Genomic DNA, 18219 nt, shown 5'->3' with positions numbered 1-18219 from the left:
CTTTCCAGCAATTCAGGTGGGTACTACATCAGGTTCCTCTGTTATTATAGAAAGAAAAATGTCAGAAAAATGAAGAAATATCTATAGAGTGTCCTTTTTTAAGAGAATCCTGTAGTTATAACAGTTGCCTGCTACAGTACCATTGGTACCAACAAGAAATATTCACAGGAATAAATGAAGTACGAATTCATTACCCTATACCATTATCCTTCTTTTCCCTTGCTCTCCAGAGTCTCACGTGCCCTCCATACTGAGATGGAGGGAGCAAGAGCTAAGGTAAGCAAGTGCATACAAACACGTTAAGTTCTGGAGCACCAACTCTGCACAACTTATTTTACTGAGGTGCTGCCCAGAACAAACAGGTAAAAATCCTTACACATTGTCTAACAAAAAACATTATTTTTATCATATATATATATATATATATATATATATAAAAATCACAGTCTTCTGCACAGCAGAAGCTTATAACTAAAATACTTTAGGATTCAATTTTTTAGATAGACATAACAAAATGCCTGCAAATATAATACAGAGAGCACATAACAATTCTTAGAATATGAAGAGTGAACATGGAATTATATATTTTTTCCACATTCTACTTGTGACTGAAAACAAAACTCACTTGGAGTTTTTAAAAGTCTCTCTTAAAAAGTCAATCTCTTCAATAAGATATAGTCAGTGTATACTTAGTAAGAATATACTCTTTACATACACAGCAATAATTAACTGTAAATACAACAGGCTAAATCCTGCCCTGTTCTTCTGGCCTGGTGAACAGGAGAGACCAAAAGGAGCAGAAAGCCTTCGGTGGCAACCAGAAGAGATCAAGATAGACTATCCATGTAGCATCCACAACCTCAGATCCCCTGTACAGAAAAGTCACATCTTGTCCAAGGAGTCTATTTACATTAGAAGGGATTTCAGAAGCTCTGCTTACTGAAATGCTTCTTTCTGTGTGCCAGTAGAATCTTTTGGATGCTTGACATCAATCTCAGCAAGCCACTTAAGCATAGGCTGAAACTCATCCCAGTTCACCAGGATATGTGAGCGTATTTGAGTCCCACTGAAGTCAAAGTGCACTGCTGAAGAAAATGATTTGGTAAGTCAACATCAGGGCTGCCTCCCAAGGCAGCTCCCCTAACATGGTTACTTTCTGCCAGGGCAGAATTCAACCCTACGTCATCTGAATGTAATGAAACGTTCTTTTATATGTCTACACCACGATGTCAGTTTTAGTGGCTATGCAGTTAGATATGATACATACCTTTCAACTTGCTACTGGAAACATATATAATTACATAGCTCACAAATTTAGTAACAGTGCAGTTACTTATGCAATTACATGTACAGTAGTAAAAATAACAATTGGATATATGTGCTATCAATTTTCCAGAAATTACAGGGTAATTGATGGTACCTATAATAAAACATTGCCTTCTGCTAATTGTATAATGCTTCCACCCATATAAGCAAAAGTCTAAAGAAGAACAAGCACTTTTCATAAATGCTGATTATTTATTCCCTTTCTCCACCAGTAGGGTGGAAAATAATGGTTCTACATAATGAAGGGAGAGACAAGCTACCAAACCGTTGCTGACGTTTTCCGTGTTGCACACAAGATCATATTAATCCCTGCAATAATTTTGTTATCCTGAAAGGAATTATACAAATGATATATTTTCAACAAATCTTTTGTAGGATTTTATTAAAGGTCTAATGTCTCTGAAAAGACAATTATGGTATTTTATATTTTCTTACTATTAAGCCTTTAAGCAAGGGGCCCGATTCAGCTGTCCCTTTCTCTGTTTTAATTAGAATCAACTGAATTTGTAAAACTTATTTTTTGAGAAAGATTCAGGCATATTTGATTGAAATTTCTTTTAATGACAAAAATGTCTGTCAGTAGATAATCAGGATTAATTTTTTCAAATCCTGTGAAATACACTTAGCACTGTAAAATCACAGTTATTTCTAGGACTTCCTTTAAACAAATGACTGATAATTTGCCATCCAATCCACATCTATATCTCTTCCCTCATCCAGAGGGTTTCTTGAGATATCTCTTAGGGGACCATGTATGCACTGAGGGGACCAAGTACAGAACTAGAGTCTATAAACCATATGTAAAAGGAAGTGATATTAACAGCTATGAGAACTCCACTAATCGATGTTGGTCAACAGTGAAAAGATAACTTCTAAAGAGATGATTTTTTAATGAAACATTCAGACTTTTAACCTCTCATAATGTAGGAAGAGAAATAGGATCATATACGCTGTCCTTTGATACATATATCTCTCAGTAGGTCTTTTGCCACATATGGAGAGAAATATATCGCTCATAGAAATAATAAGATGTGTTAAATAAAACTGTCATTTCTTTCTCCTTCTCAGATAATCTGAAGAGCAGCATAAAAGAGGTCGTATGATCTATTTCTATAAGACTGTTGATCATCCAGCAAGATCTTTGCGAAATTGTTTACGCATTCAAGTATCTTCAGGAGATATGTCACCATACTTGCATACACTATAAGTCACTCCAACATTTATAAAACAACACTAATGATAGACAAAAAAATACCAAAAACACCCATAAATATTAAAAGCTCAACAAACTTGACTATCAAGTAGTTAAAAATTGTTGATCTTTACATTATACATTAATTTCACGTGGTCCAAAATCTTTCTGTGGATGCAGTTGTTGACTTGTGCAGGGCATTCAGCTGCAACTCATCTGTAGGTCAGCAGAATCTTGCGTATCCACTTGGAGTAAAATGCCACCCGAACAAAAATTCCAGGACGATTTCGGATGGCGCATCCGCGGCCAGGAACAATGACACCCACTACAATCTTCACCCTGTTTTGTTCACAAACCAAGGGACCACCATAATCTCTCTAAGAAAAAAATACAAAGAACGTCACTTCTGAAAATGCTACAAGACACAGCGCCCGCACATTTCTTATTGCCTGAGTAGGACCTAGCTCTATAAGCAGGCAGTAGCTAGTCTTGCCATAGGATGAAAGACAGCTACCAACACCTCTTTCGCAATCAAAACTCACATCATGATATGAATCCACATCATGGTTGGCCTTTGATCTTAGTTAGTTTATATGCAAATTCAGTCACATGATCTGTCTTTCTGTGCGATTCCGGTGACTTCCAACTACCACATACCAGTGGTCTCACTATCCTCTTTCGGCTATCTGGCAAGCGTAGTACTTGTTTGTGTACATAACAGCCAGACAGACTAAAAGTTGGTTGATTGTAAGCTCTCTTTGTTGTAATAACAGGTTTTGGATGAAAGAGCATTGACAGAGCACCAGGGTCACTATTCCTCTGTCAGTCAATCATCTTTCAAGGCCCCAGGATGAGAATCTATGTGTTTTTGTAGGCAGGGGAAAAAAAATACACGCACAGAAAAGATACTATTTTGTAGTGAAAGAGCCATAACTAGTTAAAATACCCATGTGTGTTATTCTGAATGAATAATACACATAGGGACCAATATATGTATATTCACTATATGCAGTTGAAGTCTGGTGTAAGTCCAGCTTGGCTCAAAGTCTTATTTAGCACTAAAATCCATTACTTCCATTTATATTGGATTAAAACTTTAGGTGGCATTCATATAGATTTGGGACCTGAACATGGATATTGCAGTTTTAACAGAGGCAAAACTTAACACTGAATTGTACACTGCTTGTAGCCAGCAAACTGGCTACAAAACTAGATGTTAAGAGTTTCATCAGACCATGAGACATTGTTTCAAAAAAAGAAAAGCTGACAATTAGCATTGTATTCTCTCTGGATCACAAGCAAAAAAGCAATGCTTGACCTTTACTTGTTTTTTTTTCTCACTGACTGCAGATTAATTCCCACATAGGCAATGAGCTGTGTCAGTATCATCAAAGAGGCTCATAAAACATTTTGAAGAGTGGATTTTCACCTGCCAGTCAGGTTTTGTTTCTCTGCCCATTCTTTACCGAGGAAGGAGGCTTCAAAGGGAAAGTCAGGGAGCAGGAAACTATCCAATGATTAAGACTGATTACTAATATTAATTCAGTCCATTTCTTCTTGCAAGGGAAAAAAAAGTGCAGGATACCCAGCAGACTTCCATGCAGCTGTTTCATTTGTAAACCTTAACATGTCTAAGAGCTCATTTACAACTAAATAATTTTGAAGAAAATGCTTTGCAATAATAACATAATCCTGTGAAACATAATAATAAATGGAACATGCCTCAACCTTATGAAGATGTGCTTTCCCCGTGTTTTTTCCTGCCCGTGCGCAGGGAAAACTTCACTGTTTGATTAACATCAGTGTTAGGAAACCATCTTTTTTACTAAAAATTTTAAATGCACACTAACACTAATGCCTGCTTTCCTTCCAGACATCACCTCATCAGGCAGATTTTCCACACAGAAATGATATTTTTCTGCTATAAGTGATTTACAATATTTCTCCTCGTCCCTCTTTTCTTCATCATCAAAACTAGTCCCAAGCAAACAAATCTCTATCAAATGACACTATCGCTGAAGTAGTTCTACTGTCCTCACTGAGTGTTGGCTCAGCCTTGATTAATGAGACCAAATGCTACAACCTCCTGACTTAACACTGAACTCTCTCTGTTTTTTGGATCTTTCTCCTTCTTTCATAGCTTTTTTCTCCTTTTTTTCTCCTTCTTTCATTACTTTTTTTTTGTATTTCACATGGAAATCGTCATGTACCTAAGTAGTTACATTTACTCCCACCTTTGCTTTCTATTCAATCAAAATAAACTGCTATTGCTAGCACATAGCCCACTTTAGCCTCTGTTATACCGAACACAAGTTTATGTCAGTCTAGCAAAGTGCTTAGGCACGTAACTATGTTTAACATTCAGGTAAGTCCTTTTCTGGTGTGGTTGTATAGTGTAGTTGAGACAAAGGAAGTTCTTCCTACGCTCTGGTAGAAAAGCAATCACTGGAAAGACAATCCAGTTTCCAGTGCAGAAGGATTCATATACACTTTTGGTGTACAATTTTATGCAGAGAAGATATTTAGATAAAACCCTAATAACTTTTTCTTCTGGAAAATAAGCAATGAAGTTAATGGCTCTTAATATATTCTTAGCAAGCGAACTGTTTACCTCACAAGGTCCAGCACCAATGGTTTCAGCTGCAGCACAGATTTCTGACTCATTCACAGTGATCTTCCCTTTGAGATATTGGTTGCATTTCTCATTTCCCAAAATAAACAGGTTTGCTGCTCGGAGAAGGCCATCATAGTGAATTACTAAGGTTGAAAATAGAATGCAAATTGGTTATTCTCCATTAGGAAAAATATTGAAAATAAAATTTGATTCAACCTATGTTGCTTCGGTTGTTACACTTTCTCTCCAGTATTCACACTTTCTTCCATTCTCACTGTTAACATACATTTTTCTTTTGGATTTCTTATATTTGTTACAAGTAAGATTTAGAAGACATGTGTTTGGTGTGCATGTCTGTTTAAGTTTCTGAGAAGACCTGGAACGGTTTTTGGTGGCAGAAGAAAGGACTAGATAGCTGGGTTTATTCTACAGTCCACCACCGGCTTGCCTTGGAACATCACAGAGAAAAAAAAGGCGAGTGAAAATGCCAGCAGAAGTGTCACTCCCACCAGCAGCAGACGGACTTTACTCCTGGCCTTAAACAGGGGTTAACGTGCAACAACGGCACCCGTGGCCTGGGGAGGGGCGTGTGACTTGGAAAGGACCGCAGCAGCACAGGGCTGTTCTCGCCGTGTGCTGGCTCAGCTGCACCGGGTGACTTTGTGCCTGCAAGGGCAGAGCTGCGGCTCGGTGCAATCTCCATTCATCAGCGTGAAGGTCAGGAAGCAGGAGTCCTGTGGAGCTCGCTCTCGTTCGGCATGTCGAAAGACGGCCTGTACGAGCTGCGAAGATAAATAGGAGGCCTGGACTTGCCCATCCGCTGCATGGCATCAATAGAAAGTGCCAGGCTTGGCCCTCACTGAATTGTTTCTCCTGTTTCTCTGAACAAAAAATTTAAAAATAAAAAAAAAAAAAGGATGTAACACTTCTTCCTTCCCTGCCTGGGATGTTGTGAGAATTATACTAAGTAGTACGCAAAATGCTATACCGAATCCTTAGACGACAGATGCTATGCATATTTTCATTACATAACGCTGCAGTCCTGCAGCTCCCGTTATCGGTGCGCTCCTGCAGCGCTGCGCGGAGCTCCAGCCCTGCGTCCCCGTCCCCCGGACAGCTCTGCCCCCTGGAGAAGGGCTGACACGGCCACCTGGGAACCCCAAAGGCAGTCATCTGGGAGAGGGCTGGGACAGATTATTTGCCACCCACAGAGAAGGGTGAAGTAATGGGGACGAGGAAGAGAGGCTCGGAGTTACAGCCGAGCTCCTGCTGCGCTTGCAGAGCAGGACGGCTGCGCTGCTGCTGCTGCTGCTCGCCCAGGGTCTGCGGCAAAACGACGTTTGAGCTCTGTAATTCTTGGAGTAGTTATTGTCAAGTGACAGCTATCAACTTTATCATCAACACATAATTAGCCAGATATAATATTTGCCAGACTAAATAAATGTCTGTTCTCCCACGTATTTGTATTTGGTTCACACAAAACCTGTGTTTAATAAACATTAGTAAGGTTGCAAAGTCAAGTACGCAATTAAAAGTTAGGAAATGCCAGACTTCAGGCTGCCTGTGTGTCCTTAATTCACTGCCTTTGTTGTTAATTATGATAATGGCTTTGATTACATGATTCTGCATTAGTTTTTCCTCAGGACTGCCTGCTTGGGGATGCAGAAAGGAACTGGCCAAAGAGCTGAACCAGAATTTTTCAAAAAAGGGTTAGAACTCTTCAAAACAATGCCACCAGACTTCTCTAACGTGTAGAGCAATGTATTTTTCTCTAGTTAGTTCTTTGAAATGTTTGAATCATTTTGCCTGTCACTGAAACAAAAAAGAAGAGAAGAGAAGAGAAGAGAAGAGAAGAGAAGAGAAGAGAAGAGAAGAGAAGAGAAGAGAAGAGAAGAGAAGAGAAGAGAAAAGAAAAGAAAAGAAAAGAAAAGAAAAGAAAAGAAAAGAAAAGAAAAGAAAAGAAAAGAAAGCAAGCGCTGGTAGAAAATATTTCACATTGAACGATCTTTGCTAAAACACTTAAAACTGTACAAAATTATGAAAAATTGGAGCTACTTTTTATAATAAAAGTTATTGGACAATCCCAGCATTCAGCAATATCAGTATCCTCACCTAAAATGACAAAAGGAAGGAAGTAAGCTGTCAACATACTGGTTTAATTTTTAAAAATTGTTTCTTACATCCAGTGTATCCCCATCCATAAACACTGCAAGTGGTCTTCTCTGGAATGGTGCATCCAGAAATGGGCAGTCGTATTATATCTACAAAATTTGTCAATATGGCAGGTCTGAAAAGAGAAAACAAATAATAGATACGATGAATTTTACTTGGTATTCCAAAGGGTATCTTAAGAATTGCATTAAAACCTGTTATAGACCACAGCAATTAAAAATTGTGCCAATTTTTTCTCTTTCTTTCCCCCCTTTGGAGAGTGCGATAGATCTTTCTACGTATTTTTTGTGTTGCAGCTGTAAATTGTCAAAAGATTTCTTGAAATGCTGTCACCACTTGCATGTTATTTAAATTGGGTTTTCCTCTTAAAAGTAAGTAATGATGACATTTCATTTAAATAAATAGTTTTGATAACATGGAGATAGTTTAAAAGTTCATATGTACATAAAGATATCAATTACAATCTGGTGCTTACTCTATAAATTAAAACCATATACTATTCTATGTTTTGTTTTGTTTTTTTCCCTAGCTAAACTTGCTTATCAGGGAAAAATGTGGTAGCATCTGTTTTCTAAGTAAGGTAGACAAGCCTGCATTTCTGTATATATCAGTTGAAAATCAGGCACTTACTTAAAATATTCGTGTTTTATGCCAGTGAAGTGCCCAGAAAAAGCAGACATGAACAACATTATTTGTCTTCTTACAACTGGAAGTTTACCCTATAGAGATGTCGTCTGCAGTACAGCAAGAGCAGAGAACTGAATTTGCAATTCTTATTTAGGAAGAATTTCATGAGCTGAAAATCCTGGAGTTAGCAACAGTAGCAACTAACCTGCTAAGCTTCAGTAAGACCAGATCTGACCCTTCAGGCCCATATACCAACTGGGAGATATTCAGAACTTGTTTATGCTTCTCCTCTCCCCTTTCTTTGATATTATGAACTCCAAGCCAGGCTTCATAATCTTTCAAATCTTTGTACCTAAATGAGGCAAAGCTGGTTAGGATTTTGCTGAGTGCATAATAAAATAGCACAAAAAAAACTCTGCTTAATATCATTTTGCTAAAAGATCTTAACTAATACTCTTCAGTAGAAATGGGTCTAAGACTGCCAATTACTTTTCCAAAATCAACGTGTTCAGATGTAAGGTTTTGGGCTGAAGCCACTATGTAATTTATCTTTAACTCTTCCTAGAATGTAATTTTTATTTCCTAATAGTATCCAAACATTTAGATCCTTGGACAGTACGAACCTTTTTGAGATTTGCCCAAGATTTCTATTTTATTCGGTCCTGTTCAGCAGAAGCATGAGATTATTTTCATAAAGAGGCAATTGTCTAGCCATCACAGTTGGAAAACATATTCATACCTCTATGTAAATAGCCAGAGATCTTTTAGATTAACAGCAGTAAGAACAGAAAATACCAAGGTCCCACAGGACTTTTTACATCAGAAGAGCAGTGTTAGAGCCAAACAGGAGAGAAAACTGCCACATTTAAATGCAAAAAGTGTTATGCTGCTAAGTAACAGAAAATACATGTATTTCAATATTGCAAAGCTACAGACTACTGTACCGAGAAGGGAAACACTGCCTTGCCGTTAGAATCCAGTCTTCCTTTATCAGAGAACCTCCACAGATATGTTTATTCCTGAAAAAAAAAGAAAATAAAAAAGTGTTTGTTTCTACACAGTCAAAAATTCTAAGAGTACTTTTATTGCCAGCTTTCACTTATGTACTCCCCTCCTATTTTTAAATGAATTAGTGCCAGTGAAAAGTGGTTGACCGGCAACACCTAAAAAATTCATCTTTGCGCTACAGTTTCAGCATAGCGACATGGCTTCACAGAGGTTTAGTCCAATGTATATAATCCGGAAGATGAAAGAGAAAATTTGGTTACTCTGTTCATTTGCTGGTTTCAAAGCCGAATCTTTAATAAGGGAATGACATTTTTAAAAAAAGGGATTTTTTTGTAATAGGAACTAGGCTGAAAATTTGAAGCAAGCCCCCAAACTGCCACCAGATGTAAACAACATTTGGTCATTATTCAAGCAGATATTTTTCAAAGCATCGACCTCAAGGTGGGGACTTTCTGTGATTACCAGTCCTATGAGATTTCAGTCCCCACATACTTCAGTTGGAAACAATCTACAATGTATGACATCCTACACGTGATTATAGAAAAACTGCAGCATAATTTATCAAGTAAAATTCAAACAATTAAACATGACAGTTCTTTTAGGAAAAAGAAGTGTGTGGAATGTAGATTAATTAGTTTCCTTCTTTGTGCCTCCAAAATCACATTTATTTTCTTCTGCTCTTTGGAAAATGAATCAGAATTGTCAGCAATTTGGGCAAAGCTTAAAATCTCACAATTTATAAATTCAAATCACACAAATGTTCATAGCTTTTCAGAGTACTACTGGAAGGAACCCAGACTTTATATGCAGTTCAAAGACAGCAGAATAACAGACGCTAGCCCTTTTTTTTCCGTTGCATTTTGATTGAGGAATAAAATATCTGGTCCAAAAAGCTGGATTCTTTTTAAAATCTAGACTGCCCAGTTTTATTAGATGAACGTCATAAACAGGAGTGCAAATGTGTGTTTTTGCATATTATCTTTACATAACTATTTAACAGCGGAACTTTGCAAAATTGCACCAACTGCTTTAGAAGATTGAACAATATGCATATGAAGATTAAAATTCTCATTTAAACGTGGCCCACATCCAGAGTAGACTCTCTGAAATAGGTGGAATTCCTCCACATTTACTTAGTTATATCTGATAATAGAATTTGTATCAGATATATAAGAACATAATGCTGTATGTCATCGATTTATTTAACAATTAGAAGTGGGCCTCAGTTGCCAAGTAGGAACCCAAGTTTGTAAGCCTCACAAAGCCTTTATCATTCAGGTATGACTGCTCCATTTTGAGAGGTATGGTTAGTTTTTGCCGAACAAAGATTAGGATTCACTTATGAAACTTTCCACCTCTCCATTAAAGGTCCTGGGACCGTTAAAATTTTATTTCAGACTACAATCTGTTTGATTCTTTTGCAACAATGCAAAATAAAACTACATTCTTATGCCCACATGTAATACATAGAAAATGCGTTTTGCCACTGAAGTATTTCAGTAATCCTTCTTTCATGGCAGAATATATGATCATTTAAATACTCGTTTTCTTGATGAAATTCTGTAGCACAACACAAAGCCCAAGTTCAATTAACTTAACACTAGCTATTTAAATTTTACATACCCTAGTACAATTCTCCCTACCTGTCTAAAAGTTCGTCAGCCATCAAGGCTTTTACAGACAGTGGAAAAATAAACTTTTCCAGAGAGTGCTCCAGCCCTCCTGTCTAGATATCTATTCCAAGAATAGAATGTTATTCCTCTAGAAATGTCTTTCTGGGCCACCCTCTACACTTCTAGAAAGGTCTAGTTCTGACCTGAGGCTATAAAATGTGCAGATTATCAAAGGATGTGAAGAACCCCCAAAATTTCTTCACTTCATGGAAAGTAATGCAGAAAAGATAGTTTTAGTCTCTTTTTTTACTCTAATTTGACGATATAGTTTTAAAATGGACTTCAAATGACAACAGATTTTTTTCCCCATGATAGAAGACACAGGACTCATGCGTGAGATATCTCCTGTTATCCATTAATGATTCACACTTCAGTCTAGCTGATGAGCTATGAACCAAAGAGTAATGAACATAAGAAGCAGTAATTCTGTGTTCTGGCCTTTATACAGTAGCAAAGACCCTGCATAATGTAATAAATATACAAACCCAGCAGTATGTTTTAGGGTCTTATTTCACAGAGTGAAAAGGATTTCCTTATAATTTCTGCTTATTTTTAATATAAACTAAATTTCAGTTGCATGCAATGATAAAGGCAAGCAAGTTAAATTTGGCACAGGTGTAAATCCCGAATCCAGAAGTTTACAGATAAATGTACTGCTGTTAAAACGCGAGTATTGACTTGAAGCACAATTTCCTTATAACACACACACACACACGCACACACGCACACACGCACACACGCACACACGCACTGGCTTTCATGCTGGGCACTAAGTCAATGATGTGAAAAGATCTGCAGTAGCTAATCAAAAGGCAAGTCTATGCATGCTTTACAAGCTCTTATTTGTAAGTTAGCAATAATGAATATACAACCCTTTCACTGACAAAGAGAACCCTGTGGAATCACTAAATGTTCCAGAAATTCTATTTTCTACTTTTACAGGATTTAAATGAAATACAGATGTAAAATTATGATGATCAATTTTTTTCTATTGTTCCAAAACAAATAACCTATTAGATGTATTGTCTTCTTTTTGTGCAAAGTGATAGTTACCTGTATGTCAGACTAACCATCCATCCTTTGTTAGTTTGTGTTGGGTTTCCATTTACAACTCTCACCTGTTTTGTTGAGGCACAAGGAATGACAGTATCTGAAAGCAGGTCCAGAGATCACATTTTACTAAAAACAGCGGTAGGAAACCTGTACAGTTGCACATAAGGACCACAAGAAGGTCAATATTTATCATGGATAGGGTTTTCTTTCTTGAGCTAATAAAGCTTATTGCTAAAGAATTCAAAACTACTGTAGTGAAGCTGGGTTCAGTCTACATCAATATTTATAGAGGATTCTAAAATACACATATTTATATTGGTTTATTATGGAGATTCACATAGTTATAAAACAAAAATTGAAAGTTATTACCATATCTCATCGCTTACAAGATAGGGAAGTGAGAATATAGTTAATAAAGCTACTGGCGAATCAAGACATTCTACATTTTCCTTTTGTAAAAGCGATTTTTACCAAGCTACATATTATTTTTTATCTTTAATTGATCTTTTTCTTCCTTCCAATCTGAAAAGAATGGCTAGTCTTAGACGATGCAATACACGCAACACACAGTACATTTGCAAACTTACTTACCATCTAAATTGGTTGTGATAGGAGTTGTATCACCTTCACCTGGATAGACACATAAGACATCCATAAGACAGAAAAGTTAAACATTGAACAGAACACCACTGAACATCTAAACATTGAACAGAATCACAATAAACTAGCAAAGGGCATATTGCTAATTTTAATAGTTCACAAAGGTTAAAGCGTCAGTGATTTTTGATTAGGCTGTAAAGGCACAATTTGGTAAGGATTAATAAGAAGGCAGAATTTCATTCCAATAAAATGGAATAGAATCAAATATTTTGCAACAGGAATTTCAAGTATTTTTCTTCTTGGCTGAGTTTCGAATACATCAGACTACCTGTCATGTTTGATTTACATCCTTCCTTCAAACAAGCCAATCTTAGAAATGGAGTTGTGAATTTTCTTGTAAGTTTGCAGGAACTGTAGAAGTCATGTGATGAAATCCAAATCATCTCTAGCAAAGGTTCCTAATTTCCTTAAAAATCTGTGAAACTTCCGCAGCTCTTATATGTTGCTGTCAGCAAAGGTTAATCGAGATCAAAATGTATTCTCAAAAATCTGGTTTGATTCTACCCTCTGGTCCAAGTCAAAGTGCGGTTACAGTAAGTATCCTTAAATCTAGTCAAAAATTTTTGCCTTCAGCGACGTGGTCTGCAGTGTGTCCCGCTGGTATGAGCCAGAGGTATGATTGTAGCTCCTGAAAATTTGCATAGGCAAACTTTAAACTGTCTCATATGGATATTGATGAAAATCTAACACATTAGGTTGCTATACATACATATAACCTATACAGTTATATAGATAGACAGACAGATATAGAGATAGATATAAAGATACGGAGATGATATAGAGATATAGAGATACATAGATATAGTGCAGCTTGATCAGACCAGCTAAAAGCACTGGACAAATAGTTGGCAGCTGCCAGTACTTTGTATCTGTTGAGCTGTTATCAGTACCCAAATAAGCTGCTATAATGGTTTAAAACTAGTCTACACAAGTTAGAGTTCTGAATCAGACATACTCCCGTCCTGGAGTTTGAATCCAGAAATCACAATACTCACCGTCGCCATAACCCTACAAATGGTTGCAGTGAATATTTCCTTAGGAATTCATAGATCCAGATAATGACCTCAGAGTGAGTGAACAGAATTTCTGTTTCTTCAGCTATTGTGCTTTATCTAAATTGACACAAATAACCTTTTGCACATTGTGTTTGCTCTCCGTATAGATGACAAAAATCACCTGAGACTTCAAATATCGGCTCTTAGAGTTGCTGCAGCTCAGACAATGAGGAAGTGCAGCAGATTGCTGCTAGGAATGAGTGTAACATTGTTCTTGACCTCTAGAGATCACAGCAATGCATTCAAAAACCTGATTTACCATTTAGATAACCTCCCAGTATACACAGCACTGTGGTTTTGAAATAAGAATTGAAGAGCAATATCTTAAATATGAATTCATATTCTTCTGTATGATTCTTTTTCCACGTAACTTCAGTTAATCACCCAATCCCTTATGATTTTTTTATTTTATTTACTTAAGCTTTTTTTTTTTTTTTTTTAAACAGACAACTTTAGGTGAATGATGTTCTTAATTCTTTCCAGGAGTTAAATCATCCCATGAACAGCTGAAATATAATTTAGTCTATATAACAAATATACACATCAGTATACATATAATATGTATATATTTTATACACACACACACACACACACACACACGTAGTCATTTATCCTCATTTTACAAACAAGTATAGAACACAGAAAGAAACTATGAAGCTTGTAACACAGAAGATAACTGTTCCTGGGTTTCATAAGGCCACCACCAGTATTCTGACCAGTAGGCAATTCTTTGTGTCCTTCCAGCCATCATTCAACAGTTAGATATGTTGGAAAATGATTGACCATTTTTAACAGCCTTTTATGCTCCTGCTGCATAAATAAGCCTTAAAATCTCCAAGCTGGTCAAGCAAAAGGACCCCTGATACATATATTGCACAAGCAGCTTTTGTCTGTTCCTTCTCAGTCATGCACAATTGATTCTTGACAGAATTACACATTTTCTGCTACCACAAGTGACAGCTGAAGGGTATGCATATGCATGTGACACTGCATGCACACTGCATGGCTTCACTGAGGCTGCACAGTTGGCAATGCCCGAGGTACACTGAGTACTCACATCGAGAAATAGGGCAGTAATCCCAGGGAACGAGAGGATCATCTGTGTAACACCAGGGACCATGAGCATCATCATCTGGATTGCGGCAATAGTTTTTCTTCAGTTTACTAACATCTGGTTCTCTGAATATTGGTATATGCCTACAGGGAAAAAAAATCAAAGTGCTGAAAAGCTTTATACTATAGCCCAAATTTTCAAAGGTTAAGTGTTGCTTTGCTCTGCATTGCAATATTAGCTGATTGAGAAGCCTACAGGTCAGGGTTTAGGGCTGGTTAAAAACAAAGAGAATAGAGACCCAAATATTTGCTGGATCTGGGCCCAAGTTTCCTGTGGTTGGTGTTTTAAGCGGTGTGTCCACGAAACAGCTGGGAGTTTTCTAGACGTCTCACTGAAGCTGAAATCCCTGGATGCCCTAAAGAAGGATTTTTAAATTGATTGGAAAAACGTCTATGTCACACGCAGCAATTCTGTAGACCTGTTCTGGGGCACAGGTACCTTCTCACTGCAGGTGAACAGTGAGCAGAAGGGAAGCACTGAATCTGCACGGAATAAAGCTGGCAAGGAAGGACGAATGTGAGAAAGTTAACAAGACTGAGCAGGAGACAAGGAGATGGATGAATGGCTCAGACAAACTACAGTGATAGATGACTCAAGTTGTAACCCTCCATTGGGCATTTGGGTAAAGGTTTGGGGCTGAGAATCTTAAATGGAGAAAGCTGGTTATTTCTGGCCTGTCAGACAGGAGCATGAAGGCTCTTCATGCAGGTTACAGCTCTGCTATCGTCTTGGCTCATAACCAACCATGACACTGCTTATAGCACATCCGTAACTGGATTAACCTCTGGAGTGACATAGAACTTCCCAGATGGAAAAAAATTGTGGGATTAAGGGAAAAGAGTCTGAGATGATATGAACGCAACCGCATCAAGCATTTGGATGGTTCAAGCTGTCTCATTCACAGCTCGCTGAAGGTTTATCAAAGTCCCCAGAAGTCATGATCTTACAACTTCTAGCCTCTTCATAGGCCCCTTAGATGGACAGCAGACTGGAATACGTATGCTATCTCCTGCCCCAACTGTAGAGGGGGAACCACATACAGTTCAGCTGCTGATTTGAGACTGTGATTCTGAAGTCGACCTCTTGTAACACCGCTCCCTCTCTCTGAAGGCAGTCTACATGCCTTCAGCTGACTGACCATCAAGCTCACAGCAGGAGCTGGGGACAGTCAGTCCCGAAGGGCGATGGCTAGTGCATTGAGCACTGTGACTGTGGTGATCATGAGTCCCAGATGAAGTGCAGATGCCAAAGACAAGATAGAAATAGCCGCATCGACTTCAGAAACTAGGAGCATGGCAAAAGACAGAGGAAAAAAATTCATAACTCTTCAGTTAGAAAACTGTTAGCTTTCTGTTAGAACAGAAAACTGTTTTCTGTTTGAGTCAGTAACGTCAGCGACATCTCAGACGAAGTGCAGTTTTTGATGACTCTCTATCTTTATCTGTTACCTGAAAATCTTCATTCCTGTTGTTCCGGAAACTGACTAATCTTCCCTTCAAACAAGCAGAGACAGCATGGAGAATCCTGGCCTGCTTGAAACAGCCTTGGATTCTCACAACGACCTTTGGACTGCTGGTTCATTTTTACCTTAGCAAATATTTTAAATTAACTTGTCATTTCCACTGCCTGAATAAGGAAGCCAAAGAAATGATGAGCCGTAGAAACTGCAAGTTTCTTAAATGGCATGTGATGTCAATGGCATTAGATCATAGAATCCCAGGATAATTCAACTTAGAAGGCACCTCAGGAGGTCTCTAGTCCAACCTCCTGCTTGAAGCAGGATCAGCTAGGATCAGATTAGGTTGCTCAGAGCTTTATTATGTTCAGTACCTTGAAAAAGGAAAATGTAAATGAGGAACAAATGTAATACAACCTCCTTCTGCTATATTCCTTCTATCCCCCTCATAGAAAAAAATAAATAAATAAACGACAGAAATGGGATAAACCAGGCCAGTAAACTAAATGCTAAGAAATATCCCAAAGCCTGCAATTAGTGGTTAGCCTGAACAAAGACATGTTGTGTAATATATTTAAACATTGAAAAGGAAAAAAATCTAAGAGCCCCAGGGCATAAGAGGCTATTTTAGAATCTCTGCAGAAGAAAAAGAGATGCCATCTGGAGGCAGTATTTATTCAGGAGTCACTGAACCATCTCTTTTAGTTTCGTGTGTACACACCTACGTAAGTCTTCAATATTTTTATCCCACGTGGAGCAAGTTAGCCCAAATCTTGTCTTGGATAAATTCCCTACGTAACTCTTGCCATTGCCACGATAACAATCTGAAAAAAGAAGATTGAGACAAAAAATAGTAGAAGATGGTGCAACATTGAAAAGAAAATTCTTCCTTTCCATGAAAAATCCAGATAATTAAACACGTGTTGCATTTATCAAACACTATAAACACTATATAATATGAATCAGAGATCAGTATAAATCAAAGCAGAAATAAAATGAGAGAAAACTTTCAAATTTAGAAATATAATTCCCTTCCTACATTCTTAGCACAGTAGCCTTTTAAATTTTGTCTTACTTGAGTAAAATGGGAATTTTTCCTTCATAAATATTTTGTTTGTGGTTAATTTAAAAGGCTCACACAGAATTTCTAAAAGTTGTCAGGAGATATTTTATAAAAAACAAAATAAAGAAGCCCCCTTATTCCTCCCTCCCTCCAAAAAAGATGCTCTAAGCCTATTTGGGAACAAGCAATACCCCTTGGCATGGATTCTGGATACTGGCAGCACTATATAATTCTAAATTTAATTTCTACTTTGGCAAAATCAAAAAATCGACATGACTTTAATTTTAATGTAATTCAAAGACCTGCCTTTTCACTCAAGCAGAAGTCATGTTTAATTCATAATCCTTTATCACAAGCCTTTTTGAGACTTTTCAAGACGATTGTTTAAAATGATCATTACTATAAAGACTTTTTGTATAAGGCATTTCATTTCACTTTCATCAGTATCTTTACTTTTTGATAATTGATACTTTAAAAAAGCACAGAATGAAAGGCAAAGCTGAATCCTTGCTCTGACAGAGCTCTCGCAGCTGCAACTATTTTAAATCTTAAGAGATAAATAAGTTAAAATATAAAGATGGAGTTATTATTTATTATCTTAATGCATCCTAAAGTAGACTTAGTAGAAGGTTTGAAACTCACTTTATACTATGACTGACATCAGTTCTCAAGAGACAATGAGAACTGTTAAAGTAACGCCTAGACCTAATGAGGGAAAACATATAAATATTTACCTGAGGCCTTAGAGTGGACTTTACCGATCTGTGTAATTACTGCACGCTAAAAGGCTAAGTTGGAAGTTGCCTGTGGTTGTTTCAGCAAAGCTTCTTTTAGTCAAGGTGCTACATGAGAAAAACATATTTGGTGGCCTCATACGCAATTATAAAAAAAACTATCCATCAAGAAAGCATGAGAAATCATCTCAGCCCTGGAAAATGTCCTTCAATTTAAGAAAGATTGCGGATCAGATCTCCAGCTAGTAGTAGCATGTAGATTCACCTTGTCTAAAGATCAGATCCAATAACATCTTTGCTGCTGCTTTCCCTGTTGGAATTGAAACATGGACTGAGAAATGAATCTCATTTACACCATGATGAATCCCAACTATGCAAATAAAGCCAAGGAGGAACTACACAGGTGTAATGCAGATGTACTGAGATGAGCTTCTCCTGTTTCCAGGACTGCCTATCTGCCATTTGGAAATTC

At 37.4% G+C, this 18219-nt stretch overlaps 1 protein-coding gene across 6 annotated transcripts in view; it reads right to left on the bottom strand.

Moving 5' to 3' along the window:
- Positions 1-563: 563 nt before the first annotated feature.
- Positions 564-18219, bottom strand: part of HGF (hepatocyte growth factor) — a 59926-nt gene continuing 42270 nt past the window's right edge. Inside the window, exons 10-18 of one of the 6 annotated variants that reach the window (XM_068922744.1) lie at positions 16672-16774; positions 14438-14577; positions 12257-12295; positions 11731-11812; positions 8876-8950; positions 8137-8283; positions 7313-7419; positions 5130-5275; positions 564-2895 (exon numbers count right to left, since the gene is read on the bottom strand). In XM_068922744.1, the coding sequence (XP_068778845.1) occupies positions 2731-2895; positions 5130-5275; positions 7313-7419; positions 8137-8283; positions 8876-8950; positions 11731-11812; positions 12257-12295; positions 14438-14577; positions 16672-16774 (1004 nt within the window). In that variant the 3' untranslated portion in view covers positions 564-2730. Of the gene's footprint in view, positions 2896-5129; positions 5276-7244; positions 7420-8136; positions 8284-8875; positions 8951-11665; positions 11813-12256; positions 12296-14437; positions 14578-16671; positions 16775-18219 lie in introns of those variants that run through there. The other 5 variants (XM_068922672.1, XM_068922608.1, XM_068922810.1 and 2 more) reach the window with 5 other exon arrangements.

This window comes from Struthio camelus, chromosome 1 (assembly GCF_040807025.1).
Source record: "Struthio camelus isolate bStrCam1 chromosome 1, bStrCam1.hap1, whole genome shotgun sequence".
NCBI lineage: Eukaryota > Metazoa > Chordata > Aves > Struthioniformes > Struthionidae > Struthio > Struthio camelus.
The sequence above is the reverse complement of the archived record's forward strand: the minus strand, read 5'-3'. Positions and strand labels throughout refer to the sequence as shown.